At 34.5% G+C, this 14,812-nt stretch overlaps 1 protein-coding gene across 6 annotated transcripts in view; it reads left to right on the forward strand.

Annotated features, from left to right (window-relative positions):
- The window catches only part of twz (BTB/POZ domain-containing protein twz), a 518,618-nt gene that overhangs the window by 417,570 nt on the left and 86,236 nt on the right, over positions 1 to 14,812 (forward strand). For all 6 annotated transcript variants that reach the window (XM_069844849.1, XM_069844848.1, XM_069844847.1 and 3 more), the window contains one exon: positions 10,093 to 10,188. In XM_069844849.1, the coding sequence (XP_069700950.1) occupies positions 10,093 to 10,188 (96 nt within the window). The remainder of the gene's footprint in view (positions 1 to 10,092; positions 10,189 to 14,812) is intronic.

Below are 14,812 nucleotides of genomic sequence, written 5' to 3' on the forward strand. Positions count from 1 at the left end.
TGTATCGGCAACGAGTGGTGCTTTTTTAATCATCATGGTAAATATATTTGAAGTTAAATTTATTTAACATAGAAGTTAAATGTACGAATTCTAAATGAGGCAGTAGACCAGTGGACAGCTTCAAATACTTGGGGTGTACTATAAGCAGTAACATGAGCTGCTGCCAAGCTTTTATAGGAAAAGGAGCATCTGATGCAGGTCTCTGGAAAAAGAACAAAGAAAGAGAGCAGTGAAGTGCTTTGTGTGGAGTGTCGCATTGTATGGGGCTGAAACATGAACATTACGACGAAGTGAAGAAAATCGGCTAGAAGCATTTGAAATGCGGACATGAGCGTGTGAAATGGGCAGACAGAATAAGAAATGAAGCTGTGTTGGAAAGGGTAGAGAAGAAAGAATAATTACTGAAGCTGATCAGGAAGAGAAAAAAAATTGGCTCGGTCACTGGCTAAGAAAAAACTACTTACTGAAGGATGCACTGGAAGGATTAGTGAACGGGGAAGAGTTCGGGGCAGAAGAAGAAATCAGATGATAGACGACATTAAGATATATGAATCATATATAGAGACTAAGAGAAAGGCAGAAAATAAGAAAGATGGGGAATGCAGTGAAATACCTGCTGTTGGGCAGAAAAGTACGAATGAATTATTTTATAACAATATTTATTTAGAAAGAAAAACTTAGCATTTAAATATAAAATATGATAATGAACTCCTGTATAAGCCGAGAGTTGTACTATGGTAGAAGATGGATCATGACACATCACAACACGAATATTTGTTGAGATCGGGTTTCAATCTTGAGTTCGATGGACTATAGTCCCGGTTTATTGGTGAAGATTCCACTGTGGAGTTGCTGCTTCGTTGTCTCTTTCAACCATTGCTCCGTGGTCACCGCGTAGTCCCGAAAGTCCTATTCAGCCACGCTTTCATCGCTGTCCTCCCCGAGGACGCCCAGCCATTGCTCGTAGTGCCGCAGGGAACGCGGAAATCTGTAAAACTCCGCTCAGACGTACAAATATTTACTTATTTATTTAATGTTTTAAATATCAAACGCACCCATCCCACCGAACGCCTGTGGCCGTGTTCATAAACACGTTGACAGTTGACGATCGAGCGTCCGATAACTGTTCCTAGCATTGCAACGCTGGAAACAAAATACAGCCGCGTGTTTGTTGTTATGGCAACCGGTCTTGTTTACTCGCAGCAGCAGACGCGTTGCAACTTTCTTATTGTAGACGTGGAGGAACAGAAAATGAAGGCTCCATGGGCAGAATTGACTCCGTTAAGATATAGAAATAATTTAATTATATTACTTCAAACATTTTCACATTCGCCTTTAGTTGCTGCCATGTAGCAAAGCACACGGCCACATGGGTTAGAATTTTAGAAGAAATGAGTAAGTTCATAGTGTATAATTACAGTATACTGGTAGCAGTCAGTGTTGCCAACTCAGAATTCCATTTACCGCTGCACAAGCTTAAAAAAAACCGCTGAACTGTAGTTGAAAAACTCCAGATTTTTCTTAACACATTACTTTCAAATTTGAAGTACAAACTATACAGTTTTAGGAACTGGAGAATTTTATAAAAATGTAGACTAAATTATGGAAAGTGTGCATCACTTCGTAGGCTCTATATTCAATGCAAAATCGTATGGACAATAATTAAAACTGAATATTTTGCATTCAATATCACCTTACACCATTTATATCGAGCTTTCCAGCTATCACCGGCAACTTCTTCCACCCAATCTTTCAATACAGTATGTTTTTTTCACACAACTATAAACTTTTGTAAGTATGGAGTTTTACGCGACATATTTCTTCAAAATTGAATTAAGTAGATCAAGAATATACTGGACACTTCGGAAACAACCACATTCACAATCACACCAGTCGGTTCGAAATCTGATTTCATACTGAACTGGAGACGTCCCTGCCGACAATGACTTTGGTTTTAAGTTTTAAGTATGTGTGTGGTACATAAATTACAATGTGTAATGGTAAATTAAATAATATATAAGACGACATTAAGATATATGGATCATATGAGGAGACAAAGAAGAAGGCAGAAAGTAAGAAAGCTGGAGAATGCTGAGTTTGTAGTGAAAGATCTGCCCATGGGCACAATACTATGAATGAATGAATGTATCATAATATAAGTTAGCATAAATGAAAATAATAATTGAGTTCATTATCTACTATTTATGATTAAATATATCAATTCATTTACAAAATCAATGCATACATGATTAGACAAGAGTTTACGAATATGACATACCTTACTTGTACGACAACAATGGATGAGGCAGGAAATGGACATGATTGTACCAAATCGAATTAACTTAAAACATTGATATTTTATACTCGCACAATGAAAAATTGTGATAATACCATATTAATCTCTGGTTTATGATTAACTAATATTATTGTCCGTAAGTACATATAAAAACAATTATAATATCTTTACAGAAAAAAAAAAACTTAAAAATATCGTCTCCCTCTGCCGGAATCTTAAAAAAAAAGCCAAATAAATAGCTAGCCGCTGACGGTAAAATTCTGTAGCTGACCATAGTCCTGAAAACACCAGATTTAGCTACAAAACCGCTGACTTGGCAACACTGCTGCTTGAAATTCCACTATCGTATTCTATCGTATCGTATCATAACGAAATGAGTAAACAGCTACAACAATGGACAATTTTATGCAATAATCAATTGTTGGCATTCTTCCTGTCAGTATTTCATCAGTCATCAGTGGAATTACACGTGTCTGTTTGGATTCTGCAAAATGACTTCCTGGATACAGGAAAGAGTGGAAATTCTGGAAGCGTGTGTGAGAATAGGCTGGATTAAGGACACCCGCTAAATTTTCAGGGACAATTTTCCGGATAGAGATCAACCGATAAAGAGAACAATACAGGATTTGGTTAAAAATTAGTGGCGCGCTACGGGATGTGTGCAAAATGTATCTGAATGTGATTAGACGTGCACAGCTCTGTTTGATGCTGCAGGGAGTCACTTTCAACATCTTCTACATATAAATGTGAGTCCTTTTCAGCACTTCTCTCTGCATTTACTCTATACTTACACGGGCTACTTTATCTGCACCATTCTGTACATGTTTATAATTAACTTAGTTAATAAATTTCGCTCCGCGGTGCATAATCATGCTGCGGTTGGCAACATTGTAACTCAAAGCGGCAATTTATTTAAATTATGCGTTCTAAGGAAATGTTGGGCTAGTGGATTAAAGAGAGGGATGAATGTTAAAATATCTGTACTGAGTTCTGTAGAAATACATTGTCAGTACACAATAAAATGAACTTCATGAAAATGTAGAATTACCATCTAAAAAGAAACTTTGCGAGTTTGTTCCCAGAAGAACTTGTAAAAATTAAATAATTTGATTAAATGGCGATCTTAGTCGTGTTAATTATGTAAGCATGTGCGACTTACAGCTATTTCGGTGTTACTTGACACCATCCTCAGAGCCTACTAGATCTCGGCGCTATCTCAACTTCGCTGCCTGTTGTGTGGATGCGTTCGTATGATGAAGAGTTGTGTCAAATAGTGTGTGTGTTCTGAAATTGATCTGTGTGTTGAGAATTTGACTGGAGTGTGTTTTAGTGTGTCTGTATATTTCGTATTGTTCTAGTGTGTTGAGTTTTTGGTTTTTGGGTTGTATGTGTAGGATTTCCATGTCTGTATTTATGTTATTGTATGTGTGGTTGGCATTAGTTATGTGTTCGGCATATGTAGATGTATTGTGTCCTCTGGTTATTGCTTTAATGTGTTCTTTGTATCGAGTTTGGAATGATCTGCCTGTCTGTCCAGTTGAGATAGCGCCGAGATCTAGTAGGCTCTGAGGATGGTGTCGAATAGCACCGAAACAGCTGTAAGCCGCACATGCTTACACAATTACCACGAATAAGATCGCCATTTAATCAATTATTTATATTCAAGTGTTAAAAGTAGTGTACGGAAGATTCAACATGGATTGTAAAAATTATCAGGAAAATCCAAGAAATCAATAACTGTAAAGAATACATGAATTGAAATAGGCGCAAAAATAAAAGAGAAACTCTAAATAGACAGCTGTAGATATTATAGATAGGAGTCACTGAAAATATTTTCGTCAACATTGTACAGACATTACAAAAATTCTGTTAATGGTACTTAACTAAGGACGGGCACACAAAATGTTTGTTGGGCCGGGATGTGATTGCAATCCAGGAACTTCGTCGGAAGTAGAGAAGGGACGAAATTGTTCCGAACTTAGTGGACAACATAGTTGTTAGCAGGGTGCTGATTTTGATGACCTAAAAACCCCCTAAAATGATCTAAAATATTAGAAAATGTCCTAAAATTCTGAAAAAAAAAAATATCTAAAAATAAATAGTCCTATACATAAGTAGTAAAATTTCTACCTCAAATTAACAGCTCTCTGTATTGCAATACATGACTTTGTACAGTCTTATAAAAGAAGTTTTGTCGCAGAGATACTGAGACCCAGAAAGGAGGCATTGCGCATGATCAGATATACAACGAAACAAAACTAATTTTCTTACCTCAACTAGTCGTTCTTTTGTGAAACAGATCGTTCGTTCTCTGATCATGAGCACTGCCTCTTTTCTGGGACTTAAAAGGTTCTATACGACAAAACGTTTTTCTAAAACCGTACAGTAGCCCTATATCCGAAGATTCTGGAATGTGAACGGCCTGAGGACATTGTTATACATTGAGAAGCTTCTTTCCACATCTGCGCTGACCACACGAGCATACTTGAAGAGTGACATATCACTCGATGTTAATTATTCTTGTATCGCGCTGTTTTAAACCTTTCTGCTGAATTTTAACCATTTGTCTAAAGAAGGCAGAACGTACAAGAACAACTCAACCCAGAGCTTCATCTCTTATTCCATTTCTCTTCTTTCTTTTGACATCACTTACTATCGAGGAAATCCTTTCAGATTTCGCATTTGAATGGGGTAATATCAGTACTCATTTTACGAGTTTTCCTGTATTGGGGAATTTTAGCTCGTCATTGAAGTATTTTAGCGTAATTGACTAAAAAATCACCTCAGCTCAGATGAATCCGTCAGGTAATGTGACACTCTGCATGACTTTTAGCATTAATTACACCAGAAAGAAAATGTAATCGTTGCTCTCTGCAGTTAGGAATGAGTTATGGAAAAATATATGACATCCTTCTATGGTTTTGACCTTTTCACTCAACAGCTCTTCCCATATTTATCGCTTTCTACCAGTGGCGTACGCAGAATTTTGTCAAAAGGGGTTATATTAATATTCTTTACAATTTACATTACCGGTATTTTAAATTTTGTGTATTATTATTATTATTATTATTATTATTATTATTACTTACTTGCAAATGGCTCTTAAGGAACCCGCACGTTCATTGCCGCCCTCACATAAGCCCGCCATTGTTCCCTATACTGAGCAAGATTAATCCAGTCTCTGTCATCACAACCCACCTCCCTCAAATCCATTTTAATATTATCCTCCCATCTACGTCTCGGCCTTCCCAAAGATATTTTTCCCTCCGGTCTTCCAACTAATACTCTGGTTTCGCCCATACGTGCTACATGTCCTGCCCATCTCAAACGTCTGGATTTAATGTTCCTAATTATGTCAGGTGAAGAATACAATGCGTGCAGTTCTGTATTGTGTAACTTTCTTAATTCTCCTGTAACTTCATCCCTCTTAGTCCCAAATATTTTCCTAAAAACCTTATTCTCAAACATACTTAATCTCTGTTCCTCTCTCAAAGTGAGAGTCCAAGTTTCACAACCATACAGAACTACCGGTAATATAACTGTTTTATAAATTCTAACTTTCAGATTTTTTGACAGCAGACTGGATGATAAAAGCTTCTCAACCGAATAATAACAGGCATTTCCCATATTTATTCTGTGTTTAATTTCCTCCCGAGTGTCATTTATATTTGTTACTGTTGCTCCCAGGTATTTGAACTTCTCCATCTCTTCAAAAGATAAATTTCCAATTTTTATATTTCCATTTCGTACAATATTCTCGTCACGAGACATAATCATATACTTTGTCTTTTCGGGATTTACTTCCAAACCTATCTCTTTACTTGCTTCCAGTAAAATTCCCGTGTTTTCCCTAATCGTTTGTGGATTTTCTCCTAACATATTCACGTCATCCGCATAGACAAGCAGCTGATGTAACCCGTTCAATTCCAAACCCTCTCTGTTATCCTGAACTTTCCTAATGGCATACTCTGGAAGCAAAGTTAAAAAGTAAAGGTGATAGTGCATCTCCTTGCTTTAGCCCACAGTGAATTGGAAAAGCATGAGTTAGAAACTTATTATTATTATTATTATTATTATTATTATTATTATTATTATTATTATTATTATTATCTTCGGAATATGTATGGTAAAACTTTCCTGTGTTAAATTTCGACGTATCCAGGAAAGTCTTACCATACATATTCCGAAGTGATACAGTATTAAAAGTTGTGTAGTGAAGATGTATTATTTTATAGTATATTTAATAATACTATATTATATCATGTTCTCATGGGACATATTCATGAATTTCCTTATAAAAGATTTTAAAGAATTTTTTACAGGCACCCAATTTTTAACAAATTTTAACTTCTTGTTTAATTTTGTATAATAAAAAATGCATATAGTCAGCAGGTACTTGTATATGATAGGTAAACGATTATGTATAAAAAGATACTAAAATCTAAATTTGTCACTTTATCTAAAAAGTTCAAGGGTGGGTTCAAACCCGGCAACCCCCTCCTTGCATACACCGCTAGATGTCAGGTCCGCGATATATTGCACTCACGTCAATGCTGCTATAGTCGCGACGCTGTTATTCCCGGCGTGACTCCTCCTCTTTGCTTACGTCTTAGGAAGTGAAGGCTCTATAAAGTCTAGGTAGGTAGTATCGTTCGCCATTTTTGTTCTTTCGTTGCCGAGCTACCATATGAGGAATCTATTTGCCACACCATTAAATATTATCATGTCGTAGCTCCTATGATAATAAATCAAATGCACTGTAATTCAGCAAATAATTGAGCGGAAAATAACGTCTACGTGTGCTTTTTGCGAACGCCAACGAAAGAGCCAAAATGGTGGGCGATTGTATAACATATTTATCGAGCCTTAAGAAATGAATAACGTCTTCAACAGCGAATCACAAGACGCACACGTTTAAATAGCCGACCTGCAACGCGATTGGCTGCCGGAAATTAGAGCGACGGGACTTTAGTATACGAATGTACTGACAGGGAAGTTCATTTCAGACTAAAACCTGTCTTCCCCCTCCATAGCTATTGGTGATATAGCCACGGCACATGTTAAGGACATAGGACAGGTCTTGCCTTCTGTACTGTACTTCAATCGTTACTTGTGTCCTCGATGCTAGATAAATAAACAATATTATTCCAAATTGGTGCAAGTTACCTGGGGAGGAATTGGAGGAAGCTAACAGCGAGGAGAGCTTAACCCCAACAAAACGATACATGCGCGCAATTTTTTTATCGCCGCTGCGAGATCGTGTGCAGGGGCCGAGCGAGTGAAAGGAGAGAGAGAGAGAGAGAGAGAGAGAGCCGATGTGGAGGGCACTGGTAGAAGCGCAACTTCCAAAAAGCAAACACAACTCCGTTAATTGAGATACGAAACTCGGCTGTGGTGGCTAAATTACACACACACACACATCCCAGATACCTCCTACCTTTTATGCGATATAGGAAAACCAGGTCCATAGTATAACCAGAAATAAAAAGAGAGAAGAAAGAGAGTTTGACTGCCCTGCCCTGCCTTGCCTTGGCGGCCGGTCGGTCTTTTCCATCATCATAGAATCGCCAAATTATCTTCCCTCTTTTCTGTTCTCTGTGTAAACCGGCAGACTCCGTGTATACACACGTCGGACTGTATTTTGACTGGCGATAGCTAAAACGGCATTTTATATGTAAAACGGGCGAGGTGAGGGTGGGGGAGCGTTTATGTATCCCGGCGTATAACATTACAAGACAACTCCTAATGCTGAAACGAAATTGTTGAAACAGCGGGCCGTGTATTAAGTACAACATTGTTATTATCTCTGAAAGTGCTCCGCGCCGTGTTGACTTAAATGCAGGCCTTTGAAACTGGCGAAGATTATAAAAACGCCATTGTAAGTTTATTTATATTTCATCTCCGAGAAGGAAAAGAGAAAAAAATTATTCCCTGACCATTAATACAATTGTTATTATCTGTATAAATTTCCGAGAGATTATGAGTCTGCGTAATTTGAAACGATTTATGGGGGTGCAGAGTACAGGGTGTTGCGATGCTCGCCATAATTCCACTCATAACCTACAGCCCGCCACCATGCAAGACCGTGGTTCAATCCCGGGAAATACGATGTAGTAATATGTTTTCCAAAAATTTAGAGAATTCATGTTATCTCATATCGCTTCCCGATTTAAGATATAAATTTCCCGCTTTTCCCTCTCTTAAGTGCAAACTTTTTGTACAACTTAAATTTCAGCAGTTTAATTTGTTCATTTTTGGTATCGATTATAACATTGTAACTCAGTTCTTTGCATTGAGCTCTATGGTACACTGGCATTCGAAGATACCTGACCCTACTAATCGACTGAAAATTTGTTCGTGTAAGTGTGGCTTTTTAGTTATTACTTGCACGAATAGATGGCAAAGATAACAGTAAGTGTCGCAAATTGTACATAAATATATGCGCATTATAAAATTTGTTCGTGTAAGTGTGGCTTTTTAGTTATTACTTGCACGGATAGATGACAAAGATAACAGTCAGTGTTGCCAATTGTACATAAATATATGCGCATTATAAAATTTGTTCGTGTAAGTGTGGCTTTTTAGTTATTACTTGCACGAATAGATGACAAAGATAACAGTCAGTGTTGCCAATTGTACATAAATATATACGCATTATAAAATTTGTTCGTGTAAGTGTGGCTTTTTAGTTATTACTTGCACGAATAGATGGCGATGAAAACAGTCAATGTCGCCAATTGTACATAAATATATCCACATTATAAAATTTGTTCGTGTAAGTGTGGCTTTTTAGTTATTACTTGCACGAATAGATGGCGAAGATAACATTCAGTTTCGCCAGTTGTACATAAATATATCCTCATTATAAAATTTGTTTGTGTAATTGTGGCTTTTTAGTTATTACTTGCACGAATAGGTGGCGAAGATAACAGTCATTGTCGCCAATTGTACATAAATATATCCCCATTATAAAATTCGAAATTTCATCACCCTCTAATGCATACCTGCACAAACAGCGCTCAATGAGCGCGCGTGCTCCTTCGGAGCGGGAGAGCTGTGTTTACCGCTCGCCGAAACGGAGAGGAAGATACGTCAGACTGACATAGACTTGTTATACGTAGAGGAGAGGGAAACGACCACTCAGCTATCTAGTTGAGTGTAGTGTGTAGGCCTATTCTCAGTAACTGTTTCACGTTGCTTACCTACTGCTACAGTACAGTATGGAGGAATGTAAAAGACGGAACATAACATTTAACATTTAACGATTTACAGCTCGAACTTATTGATCTTCAATGTGACCTAAGGGCTAAAGATCGTTTGAATAATACTACTAGCCTGGTTGAGTTTTACAAGACTAAACATTAGCAATAATATCCACGACTACACAGGCTGGCTGTGAAAATGATTGCTAAGTTTGGCTCAACATTTAAATTTGTGAGCAACTGCTTTCTATAATCAACTTTAATAAAGGCAGACATCGAACATCTGTAACTGATGTTTCATTACGATCAGTAGGCTACTGCTCCTTTGAGCTGCCAACAGCATAAAACCTCGTTTTGATGTACTGATAAATAAAAAATATAACAAAATTATATTGTACATTTAAGTAGCATTTCACACGTTGTGAATGTGCCAATGAACTATTGTGGATAGGATTCATATCAGCACGTTCTTTGTGTGTCTCCTTCGGAAGTCTCTTCTGTCGTTGCCATTTTGTATTTCACATATTAATATTTTTGTTGTTTCTGTTCTAGTTGCTTAACATTTCGTACATAATACTGTTGTTTGTTTCACAGGAGAAAATGTGAAATTCGAGGCGAGGCAGATGGCAAAGAACCGAAGGACCTGACGTCGTCCAGAACCATGTTCCCGAGCACGCAGATCAAAATGAGGTAAGAACGTTACACCAGAGACAAGATCAGCGCAGCCATGTAGGTCTAACTGCACCAGTCATGCTGACAGAGTACTATCTTGTTAAATGCCCCGGAAACGAGTCATTCTTTCACGTTCGGATCGCTTACTTACAAACATTTTGACTAGTGATTTTATTAAAATTAAAATAGGTGTTCCGCAAGGAACAGTCCTTGGACCGATTTTATTTTCAATATATATATATATATTAATGAGCTTTCAATGATATACCTTAAAGAATATGAAGGTGATTTATATTCGTATGCTGATGATACTCTTTTACTTTTTAGTGGAAAAACTTGGACTGATGGTTATTATAATGCAAATTACTGCTTAAAATTAATAAAAAAATGGTTCGATTTAAATTCACTTGTAATTAATAAAGATAAAACAATAGCTATTCCATTTTCTTTAAATAATAAAGGTAATAAACCAATTTCATCTATACTACAAATTAAAATGCATAATTCTGATTGTTCCGATATAAATTGCAATTGTTCAGTTATTACTGAAGTTAATGAGGTTAAATACTTAGGTATAATTATTGATAATCATTTAAAATGGAATAATCATATCCATTATATTTGTAATAAATTACGCAAAACATTATGTTCCTTTGTTATTCTATGAAATATTTTGTCCCTTAACTGTTTACGTGTAATTTATTTAGCATTATTTCAATCTATATTTATGTATGGTATTATAGGTTGGGGTGGAACTTAAAAAATCTAACCTTTATCCGTTAATTTTACTACAGAAAAAAGTATTAAACATTTGTTTAAAAAAGCAGAAAGATTACCCAACTGAATTGTTGTTTAAACATTTCAATATTAGACAAAGGTATTATTTTGTTTTATTAAAATATTTTCACAGAAATTTTAATAACTTTGAAAGATATATACATAAATAAAGAACTAAAAATATGAATTCTCTGCGTTTGTCTGAACCAAAATGTAAAACCAATGCTGCTTTTTATCATATCATGAGTCCAGGTCCCAGATTATTAAACAAACTTTATTCTAATAATATTTCAACCACGAATCGTCTTCAAATTAATAAAAAAATTAAAAAAAAATTGTATTGGATTTATAGTTTGGGTTTGAACATATTAAACACTATTTAATCTGTATTCACTCTCAATTTTAATTTTATTTTTTGTCTGTATTGGAATCCCCTCCTGAGCACGAGTCTTACTCATTCAGGAGTGGGCTAGTTTATCTTTCATTGTATTTATTAATCTGTATTCATTTCAAACTTACTAGCAATAAAAATAAATAAAAAAATAAAAACTGTATCTTATGGAAAACTCTGAAAGGCGAAGAAAATGCCTTACAAAAGAAATGAAAGTTGCAATAAGAGATTTGAATCAATGTGCGTGATGAGAAATTTTTTAAGGCATGTCGGACCTTGAAAATATTGAAAATGTTCATTTTTTAAATTTTTACTGCACCTTTTCTCAGTTTATATCTGTCAGAATTACTTCAAGTTTTCTGGGAATATTTATTATAGCTGAATGCTGCATTTTATGAGATTGGAATTTGCAAACTAGTTAACCCTAAAAATCTAGGAAAAATAATATTCAAATTTGCATTATATGAAACAATTTTAACTTGGAGATTAAATTATATTTTTCCAAAAGTTCCTGTTAAATAAACTCCAAACGTGCCAGGAATAAGCTGTCAAATTCTATGCAATAGTTTCTGACAAAGGCTGCATTAAAAGCCATTAATTTAAGGGGAGATGATGGTCTTTTTTGGCGAAAAATGAGTAAATTAAAAAAAAAAAATGTTTAAAGTACTCTGTGATATGTGTGGAATGTATAGCAAAACATTTTGTGGGTATTTGTTCTCTTATCGGATGTTGAGACGTCATTTTTAAACTTCCTGTGTTATGGATTTTTAAATCACTCGCCCACTTTTATTGTTGTTTCCAGTAAATTAAATTTTCAAAAATTTGTTTTCTTTAAAATACCCTTTGATATGTGTGGAGTGCATAGCATAACATTTTGTGGGTATTTGTTCTCTTATCGGATGTTGAGACGTCATTTTTAAACTTCCTGTGTTATGGATTTTTAAATCACTCGCCCACTTTTATTGTTGTTTCCAGTAAATTAAATTTTCAAAAAATTGTTTTATTTAAAATACCCTTTGATATGTGTGGAATGCATAGCATAACATTTTGTGGGTATTTGTTCTCTTATCGGATGTTGAGACGTCATTTTTAAACTTCCTGTGTTATGGATTTTTAAATCACTCGCCCACTTTTATTGTTGTTTCCAGTAAATTAAATTTTCAAAAATTTGTTTTCTTTAAAATACCCTTTGATATGTGCGGAATGCATTGCATAACATTTTGTGGGCATTTGTGCCCTTATCGGATGTTTAGACGCCATTTTTAAACTTCTTGCGCTATGGATTTTTAAACCACACGCCCGCCTTTATCGGTTTCCAGTAACTTCTTTTTTTGCTACATTGCCAGACAAAAATGGATATAATTTCTGAACTATTAAAGATAAATGCATGCAATTTAGAACACACATTCTTTAGACTATTAAGAAACTTTTCTCTGTAACAATTTTGTTAATTGATTTAATTTAAAAAATACGTCCGTTTCTTTGCAAGAAAGGAAATCAGAAAATTGTTATTGGATTTTAATTTTTTATTTTACAAACGTAGGGACTAATATCAAAATTCTGTTACAGACAGTTTGTAGAACATGCTTTTGCAAATACATTGCAAAACATTGTTTGAATCTATCTTTAAAAACGATTTAGATATATCGGTTTTAGTACAATCCTGCATTGGGTGTATTTTTTAAAAATTTGGGGCTCCAAGTAATTTTTTTTTTTCAAAATATTTTTATTTGATTGAGCTGCCACAGCTATGAGCTCTCTACATACAAAAAAATAATATTTTACACCAAATAGGAAAAACGTTTTTAAAAATACCATCCTCTCCCCTTAACATAGACTAAGATAGAAGGGTCCGAATTCCCTTTTAGTAAAACATTTATGCATTTTCCAATACAGAAATCTGCTCATACGGACGGGCGACTAAGTAAATCTAACAGTCACACTCAATCTGTATTTCTATGAACACTTCAAAATCTGCTTTCCAAACTGTGACAAAACTTTCCGTGCACTTATTTTAATGAGGATGTCGAGTTCGTAGTCACTAAAAATAAATTGTTTTTGCCCGCTCGTTTGGTCTTCTTGGATAAGCTGTGTTGACTCTGTACGTATTTGTTTTAGGGATATTTATCAACTGACCTCTTCCAGATTGATAGATTGCTGTTTATTCTATGGATAAAAGTTTTCTTTGCAATTTAGGTTGTGTAGAGCAAACAAATATTTTCTGTTCTTCGTGTTTATTCATAATCTCTGATCTGCTTTCGTCAGAACAGGTTTGTTATTCCCCAGTATAGAATACTGAACAATTTATAACCCCTCAATCAATTATTTCTTACACATTAAAATTACAACATTTATAAGCCACAAAGGATCATATTATTTCATTTGAGGTTGCCATCCCGTGGTTTAGTGGAAGTTTCATCTGTAGGCAGGAACGGAATTTCTCCAGCGTTTCTGATGCATTTGTTACATAGTTTTTAGTGTTCTGTGAAATAATACTGCCATATTAAAAGAAAACAGATACAGGCGGAATATAATTGATACAAAGTATCCTCCCATTGAGTGCAATGTTGCGAGAAGTCCAACATATTGTGCTTTGCTTCCGAAACTACAGTATTTTTTGTAAAAACTATTGTATATTCAAATAAATTTGTAATATATTAGATATGTATATTAATTAGGTCCCGGATATTTACGACCGAAAAATATTAAAAAAACAACAAACATTTTGTGACTTTAACTCTGAAAATATGATCTGAAAATCTTCTGACTTTTTTAACATGTATGTATGTATGCATGTATGTATGTATGTATGTATGTATGTATGTATATATGTATGTATGTATTTATTTATTTATTAACACTATAATTGGGTATACACCAGGTGACAGTGATATGTAATATACAATAATATCATTACAATAATACAATAATTACTACAATAAAAAACTAAAATAAACTTGAATTTACTTCTAACTATAAATAAATAGATGCAATAAACCTAGGACTATAAATAAAAACTATGCTATAATAAGGACTACAATAAGCAAAAGTAAACCTAACTTATAAATAGTTCTAATTCACCCAACTATTACCAATTTAAGTAATTACATATCACCTTAATTAATTACATATCACCTTAATTTATTTACATATCACCTTAATTTATATACATATCAACTTAATTACATATCACCTTAATTAATTACATATCACATTAATTAATTACATATCACCTTAATTTATTTACATATCACTTTAATTTATATACATGTCAACTTAATTATATATCACCTTAATTTATTTACATATCACCTTCATTTATATACATATCAACTTAATTACATATCGCCCTAATTTATTTACATATCACCTTAATTTATATACATATCAACTTAATTACATATCACCTTAATTTATTTACATATCAACTTAATTAAATATCACCTTAATTAATTACATATCACATTAATTTAT

Source organism: Periplaneta americana, chromosome 14 (genome assembly GCF_040183065.1).
Source record: "Periplaneta americana isolate PAMFEO1 chromosome 14, P.americana_PAMFEO1_priV1, whole genome shotgun sequence".
Taxonomy (NCBI): domain Eukaryota; kingdom Metazoa; phylum Arthropoda; class Insecta; order Blattodea; family Blattidae; genus Periplaneta; species Periplaneta americana.